The sequence below is a fragment of the Nelumbo nucifera genome, chromosome 1 (genome assembly GCF_055504915.1).
Source record: "Nelumbo nucifera cultivar China Antique chromosome 1, China Antique-T2T, whole genome shotgun sequence".
Classification (NCBI taxonomy): Eukaryota; Viridiplantae; Streptophyta; class Magnoliopsida; order Proteales; family Nelumbonaceae; genus Nelumbo; species Nelumbo nucifera.
Window position 1 is genome coordinate 57,905,503 of NC_142649.1, and position 25,544 is coordinate 57,931,046.

The window sequence follows — 25,544 nt, forward strand, 5'->3', positions numbered from 1 at the left end:
AAAATATAATAATAATAATAATAATAATAATAATAATAATAATAATAATAATAATAATGCTGGTGTTAAAGTATACCATGTTCCATAGGGAAGTGAATACATTCAATTTCCTAATAAAAATAAAACTATATTTTGTTATGGATGAGTTTAAACACCTCCATATTTGATTTTTTTTTTAATTCACTACATTTTAGGGAACTGGGAAACAATTTGAAGAAGAGAGAGAATAAATTGATATAGACACTTCATTTTAAGTATATGGGTAGAAATAGAATAGATTAGAATGGTCTATGAAAGTTAAATATTAACCAATACAAGTTAATAGACTGTACTGTATGCAAAATGATTTTATGTTTCAGGTTTCATGGCAGTAAAAAAGAATGTAAGATAACTTGACACTACTATTATATAGATTTACTTTAAAATACTTTATTTTTTCTCTAGAAATAGATTCTTGAATTACATTAATTTGAAATTATGATTTACATTTTAGGATTTTCTCAATTATTTGTTTTATCCTAGGGGCAATTAATGTACAGATTACATTTGATTTAATCCCTTCAATCTTACCATTTCATACTGGATTTTCTTATGATGGCACGGGGCCACGTTAGTATGAATAGAAATAGAATAGATTAAAAACTATTACAGACGGTACTGTAGTGGATATGGTTAATTTTTACTAAAACAGATAATTTCTTGCCATGTGGCCATGCCACATTATTACTATGAAAAGTCTATATGTCCATTATGTGGATGCTTTAAACCAGTCGATTTAACCAAATTATTCTATATTACTAAAATGCAATTGTCCATATCAGCACCCCATTTCCCATCATTCTCTCTCTCTCTCTCTCTCTCTCTCCATCACCTTCCAAATCTTATTTAAGTTAAACTTTAAATATTAAAATAAGTAAAAAAGATATCTAAAAGACTAATAAGAGAAAATAATAACTTAGAAAATAAGTAATATTAATAATTAATCATATTAATTATTGTTGATAAAACGTATAGTTTTAAATCAATTTAAGTTCCATTTGAAATAATTACATTAATAAAGTTTTACAATTAATTTTAAATTTTTACTATCAAAGTAAAAAATAAAAATGTATTAAATTTAAAGTTAATTTTTACTAATATAATGTCCATTTTAAATTGTATTTAAAAACAATAAAACTTAATACAAAATTTTTGCTAATCTCATTGAGATAAAACATAGATTGTAGTTAAACCAATTAGACATTATGAGTTGGATTTGTACCAACTTGAATCAATTGAGTGTTATAAGATCCTGTTTGCAGTCTAAAAAGATGAAACTCCACATAGATAGCCACAAACAGGGTACTCGGATGACATTTGATAACATTCTTCTGGAATATTTTTAGTGTTCCAGAGGCAAAAGATAGTTGCATATTAGTCCTTGTATGACAGGAACAGGAATTGTTCCATTGGGACGTTATCAATTACAGACTTAGTAAGCTAGATTGTATGACAGGAACAGGAATTCTTCTACATGGAAAACTAAAAGGGCTCATTTTTATCAATTAACTTGCCTAAAACACTTAAGAATTACAACGCAACTTATTTCCTGTTCTATTTCCGATCCGTGCAGCATTTTGTTTTACTGCAAAAGGGCTTTCGGGAAGAAACAGAGTTGTATAAAACTTTACAAAAGATGATTTCTATTGACTCCACGTTTTCTCTCTAATTAATCACTAATGATAATCAGCATGCACAGTGAAATACCGAAATGCTAAAACACCTTGATTTGGCTGCTATCTTTCTTATACCTCTTTCATTGAAGGAGGATCTTACGTCTAGAGGAGAGTTGTAGGTCCTTTCCATCATGTTGATCTTGGGTGCCTCAAGGATTGCTTTGGGCAAAGATAAGGCCCACTGCATGCCCCAGATTGCAAGAGGCCTCATATATATAAGGGACCGGTAGTGTCCATCAATCGTCCAGCCTTCTGGAGTCTGGAACCAGTACCTGCACATAATAATGAAGACAGTTATATCTATCAAGTTTGCCACATCGCATGTATACCCAGAACAACAAAGCACCCTGTACAGTCAGTCAGAGTTGCCATACTGAACAATGTTATAACTTTAGTACATGGACAGCTTTGGGATGGGGTCACTGCCTAACTGGTTTTTAATTGATGACCATCTAGAACATGCTTTTGATACTTGACAATTTTGTATTATTAATACATTATTTCATTATCGTTGCTCTAAAACAAGGGACCATTGCTTAGTGTAATGATAAAATCTCAGGTTGGCAAGCGTGAGAACACAGGTTGTAGTTTGTAAGTGGCCACCTCTGCCAAATCTAATCCCAAGACCCCAGATAGCTGGGACCAACATTGAGTAATGGCTTTTCTTTTCTTCTTATTACTGCTAAAAGAAGAAACAATGGTGCAACTTTACTGCATTGGACACCTAGATTAAGGGACAAGTAAAGACAATTCTAATGTCAACTGAGAATTTTTATTGATAAGAGAACAAATTCAGGTTTTTCAAAACAATGGGATGCATTATAGATACGGAAACCAAAAAAGGTTCTTGATGTGTTATGAAGCAAGTGCACCATATTACATTCATTTTGGTGGTTGCACGTAAAGTGAATTGATAAAAAAATTCCATGGAAAAAACTGCTATTTTATGATGTTTGGCTGCATGGAAAATGACCATGGAAACAAATGTTTCCAAAACATTAGTAGCAGTTTCAGGAAAATGGACATCCCTTCCCTTCTAAGTCAAAACATTAGTAGCATCTGTGTTCCTCTGTTATAATGCAAAACCAAATGCAACCTAACTACAGAACAGTAGATTTATCTTATGAACATTAATTTTTTTGGTCGATAATCTTGTGAACATTCCAATCATAAACATTAATATCTTATGGCTAGCGATGCAATATGGAGCAGAGTGTTGTGCAATCAAGAAAAAACATGTCCAGAAAATGAGTGGCAGAAATGCATATGCCGATGATGGATGGGTGGAAAAAACTAGAAAGGATAGGGTCAGAAGTGAAGTCATCTGAAAGTAAACTGAGATGGATTGTTACATGCATAGAAGACCATCTAAAGCACCCATGAAAAGAAGAAACTAATGCAAGTTGAAGGGGCTAGAATGGCTAGGGATAGACCAAAACAGGGCTGCAAATGAATCAGATTTTGATCTGATCCGATTCGAATCCAATTTGTTTATACCAAATCCAAATATGCAATTACCATTAACGAATCAATTGGGTTGAATTCGGATAGGCCCCTAATTCAATCTGATTCAATATATATATATATATATATATATATAAAAGACGGCTATTTATGTCATTATCTTTGACACAAGGAAAAAAAGTAAAAAACAATAATTACCTTGTCCAAGGTGGCCAATAATGATCCTAGGCTACATTCTATGATGACTAAAAAGACAAAATATAAAGATAAAAAAAAGAAACTTAAATGCAAAAAAAGGGTTTAAATCCAAGAATGTTCAAAAAAACAAAGGGTTTCTTCTTCAGTCAGGATCTGTGTTCACACTTAGCAGGAGATACAGTCATACAAAGCCTTTTTCTTCATTCTTCCTAAACCCCACTGTAACTTCTGGGTTTGTTCTTCCCAAATGCTCATGCCAGGCCCAAGCATCTAACAGTGCTTTCTCATCTCCATTCAATGCAAAGGTTTATTTTTTGTTCTTCCTAAATCCATCGTGGTTGTGCCAATACAAATTTCGTTCTTTCCAAACGCTCATGCCCAATGGCCCAACATTGCTTCTTTTTCTTCAATCATTAGTCTCACTCTCCATCTTCTTACAATATTGTAGATAGAGTCAAATTGAATACAAATTAGATATCTGACAATGAAAGCAAATTGAATTCAAATAGGAGTCTGTATATCCATCAGATTCACCATGTAGTTTTCCTGATCCACTTGGCATGACTTGGGTTTGTGACCACAGACTCCACACCATTAATGATATATCCAAGCATACTTTGCCTGCCTATGCAAATCTGTGTAGATTGAGCCCACTCAAGATAATTGGCACCATCTAATTTTAAAGAGGCCACCAGCATTTGGGGCTCTCCTCACCAACGCATGTAATAAAGTTTTGATCAACAATAAAATTATTCCCTTAAGTGTCCATGAACCATCAAATCCTTTGATCCACAATTACTTCTAGTTCAAGAACCACAATATACTAAAGATCTTGATCTACAATCAAGATCTCCCAAATCTGTACAGTGAAACACTACCCTAAGCCAATATCCACTATGAGAAACTTGGGACACTCGCTCCAAAATCCCCAGAAGCCCATAAATACACAACTGCCTCCAAAAACTTGTAAAAGAGACTGATCTAGGTCTGAGCACCACTTCAAACTCTCTTGAGACTTCAATCAACCCAAGGAAGCCAATGGAACTCTGATTTTCCTCGATTTTTGGGTAGAGTCTCTGAGATCCTCTCAGGCACCCAAAGTAGCAAATCAATCTCCAAAATTCCTTGAAAATCAGGCAGAATTAACAGTATAGACCATCCCTTCTATGTCTCCCTTGAATAATTGGGTGAGGAAGAAAGAAGAGAAAAGAGAGAGAAAAAGAGAAATCAGTAATGGGAGCAATCAAACAATGGGATGTGTGTTCCCTACTTATATAAGTAACTGTATTACATGAGAAAAAGTTGCATATACCCATGGCTAACAGCAACATAAAATAAAAAAAAAATGAAAGCATAAAAGTATGTGGGCTAATGTACTGGAATACCCTGTAAAAGCAGAAATAGAAGCTACCTAATAACATCTATGACATGAACCATTCAAAGGAACCTAAAAGATATTAGTTGTGCCACTGCACCAACTCTCTCCCTCTCTCTCTCTCCATGTTTGGAATAGAGTTTAGGTTGAACACAAACATCCGGGCTGTGTGTGGACAAGGCCCAGGAAACTTTACATCTTATCTACTTATTGTAGTTGAATGTACAAACAAAACTGTAAACAATCTAATCAGAAGTATTTAGCAAGACCCATCCTTCAAGCAGAGGCAGAAACCTTAACCTCATGAAAAATACAAGTATAGCATTCTATGCAAACAAGAACACATTTTAAAATGCATATATCACATTGCAGACAAGCCATGTTTGGTGCTGCTGTTAGTATAGCTGTAGAAGAAGCTAAAGTAACTAATGTATTGTTATCCTGTTATTACATGCATTACTCAAGGCTTGTGTTACTAAAAAAATTCATCCACTTGTACAATGTTTCTAGCTTAAACTTCAGAGAAAGCTCCTTTTTATTCAAAAGAAGAGACTTGATTTCTTTTTTATCAAAAAGCAGTGGAGGTTTTAGCTCCTTTCTTATTGAATCCCAAGTGCCAAACCAAAACAAAAATCAGCATTGAACTTCCTTTCTTTTTTTCATTTTTTGTGGGAGTGAGGGCTGTTTGTGGGTGTGTTCAGAGAATGCAATAAACCTGACACTAGGACATTTCTAATGGATGGCAAAATTAGCCAAAATGCAATCTACCAGGAAAAGAACATACCCGAATCCCTCTTCTGACCAGCCTGCAGTGAAAATACCTTCAGCAGTTATAAATGCTTGTTCCTCCATACCAGCTAAAATCATTGTAGCTGCCAAACCATATGTGACACCTGTCCAGATTTCGCGTGACTGCATGCAAGACAGATTTACCTTTCCATTGAGATGCATTCCATTTACAGCACCCATCCTGCCTCCTCTGATTTTCATAACATTGAAATCATATATTTTACTGAGTGTGCTTCTAATTTTGAAATCATCAAAAAGGGAAGGCATGCCTGAAGAAGCTGTATACCATTGTCCTGCCAGCTGATCCGCTTGTATAGATTTACTGTTGCTGCTTGATCCACTATCATAGTTAAAATATGATCCATTCCACAGCTTTTCTTCAAACACAGACTTGGCCTTTGCAAATTTGCTTTTGCACTTTTCAGCAAAGTCCTTATCACCAACACGAAGAGCCATTGCAGCTGCAGCTTGGAGTGCAGCAAGCCATAGGCAGCCACAGTAAGCACTGATACCATGAACAGTCCAAGCATCATAAGTTTGATCTGGGAATCCATCATTCTCAATGAGACCATCACCATCCCTATCAAATTGTTCCATGTACTCCATTGCAGCACGAACAGCTGGCCACACATCCACTGCAAATGACAGGTCCTCTGTTGCAGTGAAGTCTCTATACACCTGAAGCACAAATTTTGGGTTGAGGTCTTTCCATCTACTTGTATCATGTATGTTATATGCATTCATTTCATGCCATGGGTCATGTGTGCCCAGATCGTGAGGAACAGCTCCTCTAACCTTTCGGATTCCTGAATTGCCCTCTGCCAGAAATTTGACTTTTCTTCCATCCTCAGATAAGACAGCTTTGGCAAACTCACGCTGAATGCTCAACTCAATTTTGGGGAACAAAGCAAGAAGAGCAAAAGATGCATAGAAATGCACATCATATGTGCACCACATTATATATTCTACTCCTTCCAAATATAGAAACCCACCAACATCATCATCATCTGGATCTGACCATGCTCTATGATATAAAGGAATATATCCATTTTTCCTCTCTTGAGATATTGCTGAATAATTTTTGCATAAAGATCTTGTGACTTTTTTTTCATCGTTATCTTTAACTTCATTTGCAGAAGTACTTTCATTATGGTTAAGTATAATATGTGCTACAGACGCACCTTGTCCAGATATCTTGCCTGAAGTAACACTAACATCTGAATTCTCTCTGTTTTTTGATTTGTGCTGATAATCACCAAAGTGAGACCTAAAATCTGTATCTGATGATGGTGAATCTGTATAAGAAAATGATATAATGGTCATGATGCTATCTTAATAGTACATGCAGACAAATTATACCAGTCAATTTGGTAGCAAATTTGAACAAAAAAAAGTCATTCATCTTTTCCAATTGCTGAATCTTAGGTTTGCATTAAATCAGTATTTTAAAGCTCCAAATGGAAAGACTGCAACACCAATAGAGCAGATTTTCTAAAGAAACCAGTTTGATTCATTCCATCAACACCCAATTTATGTATGTATTAAGTAGGTCAACATTTGCATTCACATATAGGAGGCTTTCAAGTCAATACCCAGGTACTTCTTGCATGGTTTTGTGGACCATAGTCCTTTAGCTTTGGTGGTTCAACCAGTAAACCAATCAAACCATTGGTTTGTGTTAAACCAGATATTGCAAAATAACATTATTAAGCTACAGGTTCCAGAGTATTAATATTCTTTGCTTTATTTAATAAAATATATTGTTTATATTGCATATAATGGTACAGATTCTCTATGAAAGGAGATCTTCAAGAAACTAAACTTTCTCTACCAACTCAAGTTTCCAATTAATGGTTATAAATAAAAGGGTGAGCACTTCAAGTTTTCATTCTAAAATATAAGACAGTAAATTTTTATGACAGAAAAATTATGAATTTATTTGCTATTTTCTCACAGCAGTTAAAGCCACGCCATTTATCATGATTTAATGCCCACAATTATGGGACCCAAATATTTAAGAGAGATTTTCCAAATTTGTCTTATCCAACTTATTTTTCTTTACCATTTCCTTTAATCCTATCCTAACCATGTATCTTATTTTTCTTCATTATACTGCCTTCTATTTCTCATGTTTCGTTAAATTTATCTATCATTATGAAGTTATCAAGTGCATTCCCAACCCATCTACAATAACATTGGTTCAGTTTTAGGTTTGTTTTGAAAATTTGACAGCAAGGCAGCATTATGAACATTAGGAAAAGAAGCATCACCCAGTTTTTTGTAACTTTAGCTCCAATTAAATATGCTAGTATCTATGCTAATGTGTGTGTGCGTGTGGAGAGAGTGTAGGCATGGCATACTCACTTGGAAACTATGAAGACCTGAAATTTTAGTGTAAAAGATGTACCTGTCCAAACTGTGCCTCCAGCAACCAAAAAGTAAAGTTCATTAAACAATGTAAATTTGTACCTGCAACCATTATGAAACATTATGAATATGACATGGACCAACTCCATAATGACTTCAAAATTTTCACATATTATTAATTCCAAAGTAAACTCGTCCAGATGGGTACATAGGTGTGCAACTTGTTTGGCTGATGGTTTGGCTATACAAGGGATTAATAGACAGTAAATATTTTGTGCTCAAATGTAAAAGGGATGGTGGTTTGAGATTATAGTTCTCTTTTTTCTTTTGTATCCACAACCTATTGTTGTAACTCTCTTAATTTTTAATGAATGAGTTTTTGCTCATAAAAAAAAAGCAAATTCAGTAACCTGCATACAACTTATGTTCCATAAAACTAACATAACAGTAATATTTTGAAACAGAACACAGGATATCTAAACTTTTTTCAGAGAGGGGGTATTGTTGGGGACTTGGGGTTCATGTTTGTCCAAACTGGCCTAGCAGGCAGGCCAGCCTATACAACCAAAACCTGTTGATGGATGATGTTTGTTGAGACTTGGCTTATAACACTTGTTTTGTTTTAAAAGTTCAGTTAGAGTTATTGGGCCCTAGGCCCATTAGTTAATGTTTCGTTAAGAGTGTTTTTTATGTTGATTAGTAGTAGCCAACTTACTAAGGGTATACGTGTCATTGTAATTAGATTTTTTTTGTGAATATTTAAGATAATGAAAGGGGCGGCCAGATCTGATTTTGGCCTTTTCCCACTCTTTTCAATTTCTCTCCTCTTCTCTGCAAAAAGACAAAAACTTCTTTTCTCTTTCTTTTCTTTCACAGGTTTCAAATCGGATTGAAGTTTTGCACTTTCTACTTGGTATCAGGGCATCTTTAGAGGTTTTTTTAGTTGTTCCATCATGCAGCCCTAGATCAGCCAACTGCATGATGATTTAAAGAGCTGATTGAGGACTTCAAGAGAGCCCAGTTTTTGGATATTTTTTAGTGGATCTACAATCCCTTGTAACATATCTAGGGTCCATCACCAAAATCAGAAAGAACTGGAGAAAGGAGAAGAGTCTTGATTGTAGTAGGACTTTTCAATTTTGACCAAGGGGCGCTCTATTTTTTGGTTTTCTTGGTATTTTCTGAATAGAGTGGTTCAAGTCCTAGGTTTTTCTGAGGTTTCTAGAGGGAGTAGTAGCCTCTTCTTTTCCTTCTACTTGCTCCCACGGAGAAGAGAATCTTGGTGGGAGAGCTTTTGAGGTATTAGGAGGATGGTTGGGGCTTATAAAGAGGATAAATCTTTTTTCTTTCATCTCCAATTGATTTCCTAAACTGTTCTAAGAATTATAGAGGGTTAATGGAGTTGAATACAAATCCACAGGTGAAATGGGACTAGGTGGAGGAGGTGCTAGTGACCCTTTCAGGGTAGGGACCATCACTATAATTAAGTTGGATGGTACAAACTACTTAAAATGGTCTCAATCAGCAAAGATGGCTATTGGAGCTCATGGAAAGTTGGGGTATGTCACCATTGAAGAGAAGAAAACTGAGACTAACTACTCCCGGTGGGTACAAGAGAGCTACATGATGATGACCTAGCTGTGCAATTCTATGCTATCCCATACAAGTAAGAACTTTCAATGGGCTAACACAGCTAAGGAGATTTGGGACAGAGTAGTAGAAACTTATTCACAGAGTGAGAATGTTGTTAGAGTCTACCAGTTGAGGAAATTAGGTGATTGCTACTAGGCAGGAAGATAAGCCTGTTGCAGTTCATTTTTCAGCCCTCAAAACCTTATGGTAGGAGATAGATCATTTGGAAACTGTGGTTTGGGAGAGTAGTAAAGATGTAACCACTTATCAAAAGCCGGTATAGAAGAATAGAGTGTTTGAGTTTCTAGCAAGACTCGGCCTAGAGTATGACATTGTATGATAGTGCAACTCTCTCTCAAGCATATGCATTTGTGTCTAGAGAGGGGAGTAGGAGGAATGTGATGATGAGAAACCTAAGCCCTGAGCAAAATGGCTATGGTCAACACAGTGAAACCTAAGCCGAGTGGGGATAAGGGTGGCAATGAACCTAGAAAAGAGGACAAGGACTTGATCAGTGATTATTATAAGGAACCTAAGTATAGTAGAGATACCTCTTGGAAGCTCTACCCATACCTTATACCAAGTTGGCTCATAAACAAGAAGGGGATTGTTAATATGGCAGTGACTGGTGATTCATCAGGAATACCTACTACAACTTCTCTAGAATCTATTGCAACAACTGTAGTTAGGGCATAATTGGAGAGATATAGACAATTTCTGAGTCAGAGAGATACAACCAGTTCTAGCTCATCATCGGGTGGACAACAAGGTGTAGGTGGCTCAAGAGGTAGTCATTCTAATTCGTTTGCACATACAAGTAATTCACATGTAACTGCAAACTATGCCTCCACTACAGGTAAGGGGGGACCTCCCTGGATTAAAGACTCAGGAGCCTCAAAACACATCACCAATATTTCCACCATTTTCTACTCATACCATCTCAGCTCTGGTAAAGATAGAGTTTCCACAACTGATGGATCCCATGTTCCCATTGTTGGGAAGGGGTCTGTCAAGATAAATGATACCATTACCCTACCTTTCGTACTCCATGTCCCTAGACTAGGCACCAACCTTTTATCTCTTAGTAGTTTGACAAAGAATTTGAATTGTTCAGTAATTTTTTTTCTCTTGGTCATTGTGTTTTGCAGGATCTAAAATCAAAGAGGATGATTTGGAGTGGTTGTGAGGTGAAAGGAATCTATCTTCTTGATGTGCTTCCCATTCATCAAAGTCATCATGTCAATAGGGATAATGAGTCAAAGTCAGTGGGTCAAATTATGCTTTGGCATAACTGGTTAGGGCACTTCTATTTTGCTTCTTTGCGCTTTTTTGTTTGCAAAGTTTTTTGAGTCTGCTAGGTTGTCTAGTTTAGAGTGTAAGGGTTGTCAACTTGAAAAACATTGTAGACATTCTTTTAAAGCAAGCAAATAAAAGATGTTTTTCAATTTTTGACATAGTTCATACTAATGTGTAGGGACCATATCACATTCCTTCTATGGGTGGCTACCATAATTTTCTCTTGTTTGTTAATGATTATTCTCGGTGCTCTTGGATATACTTGATGAAATCTCGTGATGAGGTACCTTTTTTGGTACAATAACTCCACCATATGGTGTTAATGTAGTTTGGAGTACAAGTGAAAGTGTTTAGATCAAATAATGCTAGGGAATAATTTGAGAAAAAACTGGCATCATACTTATTGGAGCATGGAGTAGTCCATCAAAGTAGTTAAACATACACTCCACAACAAAATGGTGTAGCAAAAAGGAAGAACAAACATATTATGGAAGTAGCAAGAAGTATGATGGTGAGCTCTGCAATTCCAGTTCGGTTTTGGGGTGATGCAGCCCTTACAACAGTCTTCTTGATTAATTGGGTACCCTTTCATATTCTTGGATACACTACTCCGTTCAGCCTTCTTTTTTCCTGAGGGGGAGATGTTCCATGTTCCTTTAAGGATATTTGAATGTGTATGCTTTGTCCATATTCTTGGTCCTCACCACTCAAAGCTGGACCCTAAGGTGAAGAAGTGTGTTTTCCTTGGGTATGTAAGAAATTAAAAAAGGTATTGCTATAATCCGGTCTCAAGGAGTCAGTATGTCACCATGGATGTCACTTTCTTTGAGTCCACACCCTTTTTCTCTAGGAGTCTTTCTCAAGAGGTGTGTTTTGGGGAAGGGAGTGAGCAATCTACACCACTTCCCATTCTAGCTCCTTTGTCCACTCTAGTGTTTGACCCACCGACTCCACCTACTTTGTCGGCTCCACTGCATCCTGCTTCTTAGTTTTTTTACACAACATTGCCTATGACAACACAAGGAACTTGATTCCACAACAGAGGAACCTACGCCACTTCCTATCGGTATCGAAGATTGCAGGTTTGATTGACATAGACCCAAGTATGCCTCTTGCTCCACCTGATGGTTCAGTTCCTGTTGATAGTACCACCCCTGTTCCTAACACCATTGCAGGTGACTTAGACTTCCCTATTACATTCCAAAAGAGGAAGTGGAAGTGTACAACTCATTGCATTTCACATCATCTTTCCTACAATGGACTATCACCCTCCTACCAGGCCTTCTTTCCTCCCTTGACTCTATGTCTAAAGTCTAAACCCAGGAGTGTTAATGAGTCCCTCTCCAAACCTAAGTAGAAGATAGCTATGCAAGAGGAAATGGAAGCATTGATTAAAAATTAGACATGGGAGGTTGTGGATTTACTTGATGGCAAGGAGACAGTTGGATGTAGATGAGTTTATATAGTTAAGTACAAAGTTGATGAAAGTATAGAAAGGTACAAGGCGAGGCTAGTTGTAAAAGGGTATACTCAAGACTTATGGGATAGACTACTTGGAGAACTTTGCACCGGTGGCCAAGATGAGTTCAGTTAAAATCCTATTATCTCAAGAGCAACCTACTCTTGGCCCCTCTTCTAGTTGGTTTTTACAATGAGAACTTTAAGTGGAATCAACAGTGTTTTAACTGAACTTTAAGTTCCTGGACTGTTTAATTGCTGCAAGTGGAATCAACAGTGTTTTCCTCATTTCAGAAGCAGAATTGTTTGGCGTTTAGTGTCCTAATTGTGATTGTGAGTGGTAGTAGTTGAGTAGGGACAAGTCTTGTGCACCAGTTGGTCCTATTTTGTCCTATAGAACTTTTTCTTAATGGAAATTGATGACTTTGCTTCATCCAGGGTAACATCAACCCGTAGTACAACTAGTACGGATGTTGAAATATGATGGTTCCTATGCCAATTACACCTCTAAATGGCCTGAACTACCTAGAGTGGGCTAAAGATGTAAAACTTTATGTTACAGCTAGGGGAAAAGCCGATTACATAAACTGAAGAGTGAAAGAACCTAAGAGTTGGACAGCAGAACATGATAGGTGGGACCAAGAGAACAGTATGGTGATGCCCTAGATTCTTGCAGCCATGGAACCTGATGTGAAGAACTTTATATGGGCAGACATTACTAGTGAAATGTGGGAACAAGCCAAAACCACCTACTCTGAGCAAAGGCACTATGCCAAGATTGACCAGTTACAAGCTGAATCCTCAACCTGTAAACAAGGTAACCGTAGTTTGTCAGCCTATTATTCAGCCCTTACTTCAGTATGGAAGGAGTTGGACCACTATCAGGCTATAGAGTGGAAACATGATGGTGATGCTAAAGCCTACAAGAAGTTGGTTTCTCAACAGCGGGTTTTTGCTTTCTTGTTGGGATTAAACCCCGTATCTTAGAGTTCAGATTTTGGAAAGTAAAGAATTGCCTTCAGTTCAAGAGGTGTATGCCCTTGTCCAATTTGAGGAAAATAGACGATGTGTGATGGTTACAATTGAGGGGGAGCAACAGGTGGCATCAGCTGCAATGGGTGGTAACAATATGAGAAAGAAGAGTGCTTCCAAGAAAGTCGATGACAAGAACCAATTGTTCTATACCCGCTGCCAGCGTTCAAGACACATGCAACACATGCTGACAGCACCCTAAACTAACAACACTCTAACAGCAGAAAATAACAACTTTAACAACAGTCCATAACCCAGTTCAGCAAGATAGGACAAAGCATATGAAGTGGATAGACATTTTATAAGGGAAAGAGTGACATTAGGAGAAATGTGTCTACCATATGTTGCATTTGACTTATAGCTAGCTGATGTTCTCACAAAAGGTATTGCAAGAAACAAGCTCAAGCATGATCTATGCAAGTTGGGAATGTGTGACATCTATTCCCAACTTGAGGGGGAGTGTTGAGATTCAACTGATAACACTTGTTTTGTTTTTAAAGTTCAGCTAGAGTTATTGGGGCCATGGCCCATTAGTTTATGTCTTGTTAAGAGTGTTTTTTATGTTGATTAGTAGTAGCCGACTTACTAAGGGTATACATGTCCTTTTGTAAGTATATAAGATAATGAAAGAGATGGCCAGATCTGATTTTGGCTTACTCCCATTCTTTTCAATTTTTCTCTTCTTCCCTTCTTTGCAAAAACTTCTTTTCTCTTTCTTTTCTTCCACAGGTTTCAAATCAGATTGAAGTTTTGCACTTTGTACTATGTTAATCTCGAACAAAAGCAGTACTTTGCTTTGGACCCGGCTAATTGGTTTAAATGTCTGGATTTGATCAGTTTAATCCACTTTCTTTTTGATTAGTAACTGTAGGAATATTAATTGAATAAAATAATGACTATGTGCAATATGCCAAGCAGCCCAAGAATATAGGCTGGCCTCAACCACCTAACCCAATCCCTTGTTCTTTACAACTTCTATCTTATGGTTCAATAGCCCAATCGGCTTTTACATATTATTCAAGTCTGAGTTGACAGCACCATTTAAGGCATTTGTGGGGACATCCAGGAATGGCAGTAACCCCTGCTCCCTCTTCTTTTTGTCAAAGAAGAGAGATGAACAGTATTGATCCTGTCAAGAAGTACACATAATAGCATATAAGAATAAATATGTGGGTCTATCATATCCCTAATCCTGAAAACATAAATTACCATTCTGGAATTCTATCATCTCTGAGGATAGGATTTTGCCATTTCTCTATCTCTTCCTCCCACCATTTATAATCTGACAAAATTTCAAAACAATATCAGAAAAAAACAACTCCTGATCAAAACTATAATTGACACAATTGTCTGGAAAACCAGAAGAGATGGTGATGCCAATTTTAGGATTAAATTCTTAGCAGCTATTACAATTATCCACAACTTCAGTAAAAATAGAACATGTGTACCAATGTATATTACATACTCATCAATGCATCGTGTGCAATATCAAGAGCTGATCTTTCAGAAGTTCCATAAAATTTTGTATACCTCCTGCAATAAAAGGATACATCAAGACAATGCACACCAAGAATTGAGTTTAAGATATTATACATTTATTCCTTCTATTATTTTTTCCCTTACCAGCAATGTTCTGAAAATCTAATTGTGTCATAAATTGTAGAGAAATTTGAAATGAGCCATTGTGAATTTAATCCTAAAAATGTTTATATGTTTAGAAAGCATCTATATGTTTAGAATATAGAATAAAAACTTATCTCTAAACAAATTGGTTTTACCCCATTTTGAATGCATATCAACCATATAAGTAATTAATGCAATAAAATTTCAACTTGTAAATAATAGGTAGATGATATTATCAAGCTTGATTCAAAGTCAAACCCACATATAATGAAAAGTAAAATGTTTGGAAAACTCGTATCCATATACCCATCCTAGATTTTGAGAAACATAGAGCCATTTATATATTTCCCTTTTCCACGTAACTTTGGAGCGAAGTTGATGGTATCTTAAATACCTAATACCTGATGAAATAAAATGTTCCAAACAGGCTGACCATAGTTGTTAAGGCAACACCTACGGTGGATAATTATTAAGGAACTATGGTTATGGAATCTAGGGAACTACCCTAGGATATATGCCTTTTACTTATAAAAACATCGCCTGGCCTCGCCTTGGTGCCTTGAAAACTATGAAACTCACATAAACAGGGAAATAAACTGCACAACTGGTCACCTGTGATAGGAATTTCCCTTTAAAAATTTTACTTTTGGTGATGACCAAGCTAAAGCAAATGCAACAGTGCACTTTCCATGAGGTTCTACCCATGCGGATGCTGATACTGCTGCGCAAAGAGTATCTCCAGGTGATGATGGCATGGTAGGTCCAGCATTGAAGTTTTCCCGTTCAAAATACCCATCCTTGAGAAAAAACATGGACAAAAGCCTCTACTCATCAAGTAATGATAATAACATCAATATTAAAAGGAACAGCGGCATACAAGAAAAAAGAAAACCAGCCTACAAAGACATTGGGGTATCCAGGAAAGCGAGAGAGCTGAAAATGACTCTTTTCTATAGGCATAGTGAAGAAATGGTAACTAGCAGAAATTCATTACCTGCACCATTTTGCCCCATATATCCTTAGCAGTAACATGGTCTGTGTCTGACAGCCCAAAACATGGCAAAACAGTCACATTCACATTTTGAGTTTCACATGAAGCTATAGCAAAAGTAACAGGAGGGTTATCTTTTGCAGTCCTGCAATGTTTCCACCAGAGTCAGAAATAGCATTTTATGAATAACAAAACTTTATTGAGGAAATATTTTCAGAGTTAGAAATAGTATCACACCATGATATATTAGGGATTTGTAATAGAATACCACAAAAGCTACTGACAAAGAAATAAGATGGTCATGAAATAACTAATGCAACCTCCTAGAAAACCAACAAGATAAAACTGCAATTAACTCAGGTGTATGAAGGGGAAAGCATAAAAAGAACCATAACAAGATGTCCATTTGAAGGGAAAATACAGCAGCAATGAGATGCCATAAGTTGGGTTCAGGGTTGCCAGGATCACAATAAATGGCCCAAGGGAAATCTGCTAACCAGCCGTCATAATAGAGCTATCAAGGGTTGACAACTTGCTTGTGATGAAGAAGTACGCCAGACACTCCATCTTCAGCTCTATCAGAGAAAAGGAAAAAGTTCATATCAGCTTCTAAATATGTAAAGAGTCAAAACTTCCAAATATAGAATATATATGGCATGTACTAACATGAAAGGTTCATTCACATGATCTCCTGATAGATGTGACATCCCTCCAATTGAATTCTGTGCAAACAAAAAGAAGATGAACAATGAATTCCTCAATATCCATAATTATAGTGTGCTCAAATAGTGCCTGAATCAAAAACTCAATCTGGCATAGAGAAGTTTCCTCACCGCCCAGGTCAATAGAAGGCTGACTTTTGCCCTTTCTCTCCCAGTGTTTACCAACTGCAATAGGAATCGTGCAACAGTCATCCAATTAGAATAAAAATCATTATCAAATCTTCATTAGGTAAGACGACCATAATGTGGCTAACTTCCAATGACTCAATTAAGAATATCTCTATAAGGAGATCAAATGACAACTTGTTAGTGTAAGCATGCTTTCTGCCAGCAAAGGGGACAGAAACTAGCCTGTTAGTAGCTCAAAACATATGATGATAGGGTAATCATCTCTGGAATAATGAGAATAAAAGTTAATGCAAAAAGTGCATTCCAAAACTACATATTTATGGTCTAGATGTGTCAAGGGTTCAGGGTACTTATGTCTAGAATAAAAGAGAAAGTAGTAACTAAGGAATCATCAACTTAGATGGTTAAGAAATTACTTTCTGAGTTAAACAAGAACTTGTTATTTCATCAGGATCCAAAACAGCACTTAAATATCAGTTCCCATACTGCATATTGCATCATGATAATGCAGAGCCCAATTGGAATACTGAGTAATGCTTTGCTTCTTTTTTCAATTAACGTTTCAGGTGGCAGGGTTGTTATAGTAGTTTTTTTTCTCTTTTTTTTTTTCTTTTTGATTTTGAACAGTGGTTGTTATGGTAGTTTCATTTGATCAGAGTTTGGTTCAGTCTTGATATGTTATAGTCCTTTATAGTCTGTCACCATTTGTTCAGCTTTCCTTAGCCAATAGGTGTAGTAAAGTCTGATAAATAGTTAGAAGCTTTATCGGTGAAAGGGCATATTTTAGTCATATAACTTTTCTTAGAACCGTCCAGAAAAGTGTATCTATTTTTCTGTGTTACACAAGCTAATGAAGTTTTGGCACATATTGCTGCTATAAAGGATGGAATTCTGTTTTTTCCACAAGAATTTATTCCTTCTTTTATTTTTTGCTTACTTTTTTTTTTATTTTGTTCAGTGACCTTTGGTCTAAACTTGTTAACTCAGAGAGGAGGGGGTTGAATACCCTAATCATTGTGTATGACTTCATTCACACACATGAACATGGATGGTACATCCACATGCATGTGTATGGATTAACAGATACTATGTATTCGCATTTAGACACATTTGATGGGTCCATCAGACCTTGGTATGCAGGAGATGGAGTCATTTTTGGTTAATCACTGTAAAAAAGAAACCTGCTCCAGGTGCAGGCAGGATTCAATCCCAAGTCTCCGCTACAACCAGCAGGAGACCTTGGAGCTGTGCATGGATTGCGGCTCTTTAGTCAATTTAAGAAGAGAGGAATAACAGAATTTTCATTGATAAAAGAACCAAGGAAAAGATCATTGAGAATGCTTTTTTTAGGGTCATAAGTTGGGTGAAGATTTTGGAGATTTTTAAGCCTTTCTCCAAAGACAATTTAAGGGGCTAGCAAGTGATAGAAGATTCAGGTTCTAACAGACTAAGGATTGTAAAGGAGTGGGTGCCTCCAACTACAAGGCCTTTCAAACTTAATTTTGATGATTGTAGCATGGGTAACCCTGACCCCTCAGGGATACGGGGAGTTATTAGAGATATATCAGATGCATTTATTGCTATCTATTCTGGCCAAATAGGTGAAAGGGACTCCACAATGGTATAATTTTAAGCAGTCCTCCAAGGCCTAAAAATTTGCAAGAATCATAATCTTCACAATTTAGAAGTTGAAGGGAACTCTAGGGTAGTGATAAGATGGTTGAAGAACAGCTCAATAGGAACATGGCAACATAGATACACTCTCAGGCAGTCAGGCTGGCTCTAACCCTAGCAAGAGAGTTGGGAGTGACACAAAACATAGGACAGCAAACAAAATGGCTAATACTTTGGCTCAGCAAGGGGTAAGCGGGGAAAATTTGTTTCAGTGAAATATGTACAATTTTCCCCATGGGAAAAAGTTGAGACAGCACTGCTGCTAGCCCCCTCTGTTGTAATTTTATTGTGAACATTTCTTAATTTTCTTAACAAAAGTGCAAGTTACCTTTCAGAAAAAAAAAAAAAAAAAAAAACAAAAAAAAGAGTGCTTTACAAGCAAAACCCTGTTGCTCCTCAGCACAATTAAATAGCTTTAACACTTTATTGTTATCAACTGACGGTGGCTCAGTTGGTAGGTGCTCTGGCTGTTTGTAGCAGTGACCTGGGATATCCCGCTGCCACCAGGGTTGGGGGCATGGGCTACCCCCATTATTAGTATTATTATTGCTGTTGTCGTTGTTGTTGTAAGTGATATTCAATTCCTGTCAACACATTATCAAGTAAATAAATAAAATTCTCAAATTGAACAATTGGAATGAAATCATTTTCCCCATGTCCACAAATTCTCAGTTCCCATTGTATCTTCAGTATTCATCTAAGATTTTTCATAGAACAAACATGATGAAGAGAGGGTTTTCTAAAAGGTTTCAGAGGATATCCTTCTAATAGAAACAAATCTTACCGTATAAACAAATACAGCAGTCGGAAGACTGCTTTCTTTATAATTATGCGGTATGAACGGTGATATTTGACGACAAGAGACCTTCAACTCAGGGTCCGGTTCACCTAAAGATAAGAATTCACATATTATAAAAATATTGAACTGAAGAAAAGATCAAAGTAGAATACTTAAAATGAAAGGTTGGCATGTCACAAAAGATTGAAATAGAAAGAGTACCATCATATATTGTCCATGCCCTAGGAAATAGAGCATGGTAAGTTGAATGCTGTCCACTCAAATTCCAACCCCATGATGATATACCCTGATCACCATTTTTCCTGAAAGAAGAATGAGAGTAAAACCAAAGCATAAATTTACATTTCTGTTTCTTGAGCCTACATGCATCTAAAATGCAATTCAAACAGAAAAGTACTTGTTCTTTAAATGAATGAACCTAATTGTCCATCCATTATAACCCAAGAAAGTCTGATATGGCATTTAAGAGTTAGCAAACTGAAGTTCTAATAGCTTGTGAAGTAGCTTGTGTTATTCAATCATGCATATCAATGTTGAGACTCTGAATCATAATTAGAAACTCACTTAATTCCTCTTGGCTAATGCTGGACTACATCAAACAAGCTCTTGTTTATTTAAATACAAGGTATCAAACACTGGTGCTAGATTAAACTGATAAGATATCCATCACTAGCCCCTCTAAAAGAAGAATGACATACATAAAATGATAGAGAAGCACATAACTTTTAAACAGACTCTCTAAAAATTCCTCTTACCCTAACCCTTCATGTTGACCAGGTGCTAAAACTGATGCATACTTTTTATTCCCTCCATCACGCGATATGAAAATCTGCAGCATGAAAAAACAAATGAATCAAATTATTAAGAGTAGAATCTTCTGTTTTGTTCATTACTAAGTCCATGAAGAATACAAAGTGACAGAACAAGAAGTGCAAACACAAAGGAACACAAGTACTTAGAGATTTACGGTAATGCAGATACTCTAAACATATTGAATTATGACCTAAGAAAATAATTATTTTTTCAATTGTGAAAAGGAGGTATTATTATTCTGTCTTCAACCTTATTATTATTATTACTGTTTTTATTATCGTTTAGGTTGTCTATTAATAATCTCCTAATTATCAAGAAACTGACGAATTGATTATGAATAACAGATTGCTAAGTTTATATGAAGAAACAAGTAAAGAATGAAAACAGAAAGAAAGTTTTGCTCATCCTAATACAGAAGCAGCAAGTAGCAATTAGTTGATCCTGATTTCTCAAAGAAAATTTTGCCCATCCAAATTAGTAGTATTGTTTGTTCTTATCAATATTTTCACCGTTTTGGAAAATGGTATGTTAAAAGTACCAACTTATTCATTAGTATATTAATTGATGTCCCTGTGAAATTATATCACAAATTTGCCCTCAAAATAAATATCACATTGATAGAATCTTGTCATTTATAATGTTCTTTTTTCATCTTCCCTTCAAATTCTGAACTCACCCTTTTTCTACTCCTTTTATGGTGGATAACTATGTTTCCTGTATAAATTTTCAAAAAAAAAAAAAAAAAAACAAAAGATTATGAAGGCCTTCATGTGCCTTGCACATGGAAGGCTTAACATGTATTATCAAATTGTACAGTCCTGTTATTACTTTTTTAACTCTTAAATTTAAGTTCGAGAAACGTTATACCAACTACTAAATTTACTGAACCTACTCCTGCACAAGTATTTTAGGCATCTCAAAGAATGGGATGTTTATTCTGAACTTAACCTTGGAGATTTTGTTTGGTGGCAGATTCTTCCTGATTAGTCCTCAACCAAATTAAGCTCAGTAATTTAGTAAAGAAGCACACAAAGTATAATACAGATCAACATGTGTGGAGATGCATTTGTCTTGAATACAACAGCTTATAGCACAGATATATCAATGGACAGAAAGGAATATACCGAGAACTGATTGGCCATCACAGGAGAAGGCTCACATGAACCAGGAATGATCTGCCAATGCTTAAACTCCCCTCTAAAACCTCTTGATATGCTGCCACTTCTGTAATATAGACAAAAGTGTAACTCTATTGCCAAATGAAAAAACTAGAGATTATAGATAGTATTGGTATGCCAATGCCATAATCCACCAACTACATACCCCATGCCTCCAAGTGGGACCCCTTGAGATGCCGAGGGCTTACAACTTTCTTTTGTGAATGGATCAATCGGTGCTTTCTGTGAAGATTAGTCGCAGAATTTCAAAATTTAAATTCTGAATCTCAAGCTTTATCATCTCAAAAAGAAACCATCCAACTGCTAATTCAATTTAGCTGTCAATCAAAATCCTCATAAACAATGGAATGCATTAAAACATGATTTATTATTTTATATGACAACTGGAAAGAGAAAATTACCCTTCCATAAGATGCTTCCTCTCTGACATATGACCAAAGACGAAGGCCAAGACGAATCTGCAATTTAAGTCCCCATGAAGCAAGCAACTACTAAATGAGAACAAGGAAAAAGGGAGTGCAATTATACAATAACAAGATGTGCAGATTTTCGGTTTTTTCATCCTTTCAACTCAGGTTATAAAGAATAGGATACTTGACCATCTGTATTGCCTCCATAAATGTGACACTAAATTCTTTTAGTATGTTAGCATGACTGTTTAATCTCCTCCTCCAGGCTTGCTTTGGGGGTGCAGCACTATCATAGTCCAGCTGTGAGAAAGTAGCAGAAAAGAGTATTAGTCATAATACAATGAGAGCAACCAGAACTACTGGCTTGCATGAGCAGGAGAATATTGGAAAGCCAAAATGCCATGTTGCATCCATGTGAAATTCTTTTTCCCATCCTGAGTGCATTCCAAAACTGAAGAATACACTTGTCTCAGAAAGAAAGTACAGAAAACTTCCGACCTCAAATGAGAGTGAGAGTATACAAGTGAATATCACGTATTCCATCATATGATGAAAAAGTTCAAGCAAGACATGCTGTTTAGTCTATTAATCATAAAGAACTGAGGCTCAGGCAACTTTAAAAGCAACGCAAATGGATTATTTTGAAGTCACATAGCATAACGAGAATAGCACTAATCTTATTTTGTTAACTAAATTATACTTTATATGAAGTGAATGATACTAGTTTGATGGTTACCATCAATGTCAATTATAGCATCAATCATTCTTTTTGTTCACTGTAATTTATTTATTGCTCTAGTTGGATGAAAGTTCAGAATCTACAACTCTTTCAACTTTTAATTCAAATGCTAAAGTCAAGAAACCCACTAAAACAAAAGGGAAAGATAAGCAGAACTCAATTCCAAGTTCTGGGCACAAAGCCTGCAACAATGGTGTATCAAAACCAATGTACAGCACTAACAGAAGAAAACCAAATAATCTGTCAAATCATCCAGGTAAAAATTCAGTAGATTTCAGAATCGGTGAAGTGCTCACCAATTGCAAGGTCGCTCTGCTGACGTACTCCTCCGGAGGCCATGAATGCTTTCTACAGTGGAAGAGGTTTCCGCTAACCATGTTAAACGGAATTCAATCTCGTGAAGAACAAATAAGGAAAAATCCTTCTAGTCCAAAGTTTCTATGACCACAAGTCCACGAAGCTCCTATTAGGAACTGCAGGAATCCATTTTTATGAACATCCAGTGATCAGATCACCAAAACTTTGCGAGAAAGCGAAGTCACCAAACTTCTTCGGAACAGTATCTTCAAAGTCCAAACCACCGCAACACTTCTACGCAAAGTGCAAACCGGAATGGCTTCCCACGAATATATCTTAAACCGCAATCCTAAGAACTAAAAGAACTTGCTCTCCATCCACCAAAGTCCGGAACCGAAAAAATCACCAAATCAACAAACAAAATCCTTCAACCAGGAATACACCAGAACTCAAGCAAACCAGATCACGCAGCACTCGAATAAAAAGAAAACGGTACTTCGATCCAATTCAACTCCAGAGAAGAAAAAGAAAACGCAAAAAACAGAATCAAACTTCTCAGCGAATGAAATTGACGAGAATCCTCTGTAGCTACAGATCAATCTAAATCCCTACCAAAGATTCTCCACTAACAGCCTATCAAAACTCGAACGAACTCTCACTATGAACAAATTCAAATTAGAAGAAGGAAAGCACGAAAACAGTAACGATCTCTCGGTTCCCGTAAGATCACGAAGAAGCAGGATTTGTGTTAGAAAATCAAAAGAAAATCAGAGACGAGTTTTTGGGTGTGGCGTGTCGAATTGCTAGTCGGCTGTCTGCACAGAGCAACCACAGGAACGCTCTCTAACGCGCCATTTGTTGAATGCCGACTCTCAATTTAACTTCTTTTTCTAGAAGAGGTGAAAAAGGAGAGTAATAGAGGAAAAGGAGAGGAGGAATCTGATTGGTCACATTAAAGTCCCGAATTTATTTATATTAGATGAGAAAAGGCAGAGACGTTCGTGTGGGTGGTTCGAATACGCTGTGTGCGTATTGCGCATGGTCCCCTACCGTCCTACCGTCAACTCGACGTTGCTCGTGGGTACGTTGGAGTCAAAATTGGCACAGAGACGCCAGTGAAGCACCAGGTGTGAGTAGATGTTTCCATTGCATGATGGATGTGCCAGTGAAGCGCTCATTTGTGAGAACAGATCCTGTCACATAACCGGATATATAAACTGGACACCACTTTGTACGAATCTGGATATATTCCTCACATGAATCTTATATTTCAGCTGCATCTATATATGATATCATTCATGGAGATATATTCCTAATGGGCTAAAATGTGCATTAGGTTGGTGTGGAAATCGGTTTCAGTCAGTGCATGGTCCTTTTACAGCATTGCATTCGAAATATTTCTGTACCTATATATTTTATTCATGGGGAGGTATTCCCAATGCAAGGCTATAAAGACTGTTTGAACACGCCTTATACTAATAGAAGCCGAATTCGTTGGTGCGAGGAGGCTATGCGAGGAGTAAATTGAAGGGGATGAGAGATTCATCATATGGATGGCCAGTAGGGCGAAATTTCAAAAAATTTCTTTTTCCCATCTGGGAATCACATTTCCTGTTTTAGAAAATCTGCATTTTCAATGATCAATCTTGAACCAAGAATCAAACCAAATCTGAAACCAATAGGTAGGAGAATGAGGTACCTGATACGAAGAAACAATATATCCCAATGAAGGTGTTCACACACAAGGAAAACTCCAAAGACTGCTCCCACTGAATATGACACAGCGTAGGGTGGAGCAGAATCAGTAGGTTATTCACAAGAACCAAATCCTTCAGCAAGAATTCGATGAAGGGTATGTGAGCACAACTTTAGATCAGTTTTTCTTCATCAAGAACTCTTCTTGATCGCTCCTACAGTGGAGATCGAACTGGCAATGGCGGCAGCAGGAGGAGGGCACAAGAGCAGAAGATGGCACAGTCTTATTGTAGTTGTCTTCTCTCTTTCTGTGAACTGAGGTCTGTTGTGATGAGATGAATGGAGGTTCGCCCTCATCCTCCTTTTATAGCCTTAAAGAGAGCTCCTAAACTCATTAGGAGTTTCCTAATCCAAATCTGTATTTGGATCAGGACTTCTCTTTAAGAGATAAGGATAAGCCTTTATCTTATCTGTAAATTAGATCAGCCCCTTCTAATCTTATTAGGGGTTTCCAAATCCAAATCTGTATTTGGATATGGACTCTCTGAGTGGATAGGGATAACTCCCTATCATATCTGCTAATCCAAATCCCAGATCCGTTCCCTTCTTTAATTAATCAAATTAGACCAGTTCAAATTGGGCTTTAGGCCCATTAAGTCTATGTGCTCATTAACCTTCCAAACTGCTGCCCAGTTGGGTTTCCTTGTATGGCGTGGGACCCAAACATTGATCTACACATCAGCCACATGGGTTCAGCCTAGCCTCTGTTACAAGGCCTGGCCGAATTCACTGTTATGGGCAGTGAACCCCTGAGCCTATCATTGTGGGCTCTTAATGGGCCCAACACTTACACTAAGTGGTCCCTAGGCCAAGCCACCTTATAAAAACCCAGGGACTGTGTGCATATGCGAGATTAGCCCATCAGGTACTACCCTCAATGGTGTTACACTTAACCTCTCAGCCCATAATGATCAAACACTACCCGACAAGAGAGGACCTCTCCCTTGGCTGTAAGGAACAGTGTTGCACTCTCTACTCACATGGATCCCGAGAATTAAAACCTTTTGCAAACATTTTGAAACTATAATATATATGTATATCTTTATATAAATATATTTTGCAAAAACAAATTTCAACGATTGAAATCT

The 25,544-nt window shown here is 36.8% G+C and overlaps 1 protein-coding gene across 2 annotated transcripts; it reads right to left on the reverse strand.

Annotated features, from left to right (window-relative positions):
• Positions 1–1,516: 1,516 nt before the first annotated feature.
• On the reverse strand, positions 1,517–23,642 carry LOC104585820 (Beta-glucosidase, GBA2 type family protein). 2 transcript variants are annotated; one of them, XM_010242821.3, is made up of 18 exons: positions 22,701–23,642; positions 21,855–21,965; positions 21,657–21,713; positions 21,401–21,477; positions 21,202–21,301; positions 20,020–20,093; positions 19,466–19,566; positions 19,250–19,353; positions 16,774–16,827; positions 16,607–16,662; positions 16,477–16,515; positions 15,944–16,085; positions 15,562–15,746; positions 14,792–14,859; positions 14,536–14,608; positions 7,949–8,010; positions 5,537–6,836; positions 1,517–1,987 (listed from the first exon to the last, which is right to left on the reverse strand). In XM_010242821.3, exons 1-18 carry the CDS (start codon positions 22,779–22,781, stop codon positions 1,726–1,728), a joined length of 2,946 nt encoding a protein of 981 aa, XP_010241123.1. In that variant the 5' UTR covers positions 22,782–23,642; the 3' UTR covers positions 1,517–1,725. The 2 variants fall into 2 exon arrangements, with proteins under 2 accessions (XP_010241123.1, XP_088750487.1); XM_088894361.1 differs by having other exon boundaries at positions 21,401–21,572; positions 22,701–23,561.
• Positions 23,643–25,544: the final 1,902 nt, after the last annotated feature.

Excerpts from the sequence above, each read along its gene's own strand:
- LOC104585820 (XM_010242821.3), bottom strand. The coding sequence starts at position 22,781 with ATGGTTAGCGGAAACCTCTTCCACTGTAGAAAGCATTCATGGCCTCCG. Across the intron at positions 15,747-15,943 it reads TATGGGGCAAAATGGTGCAG|GATGGGTATTTTGAACGGGA; the intron begins GTAATGAATTTC and ends TTTTTTCTCAAG. Across the intron at positions 1,988-5,536 it reads TGGTCAGAAGAGGGATTCGG|GTACTGGTTCCAGACTCCAG; the intron begins GTATGTTCTTTT and ends TATTATGTGCAG.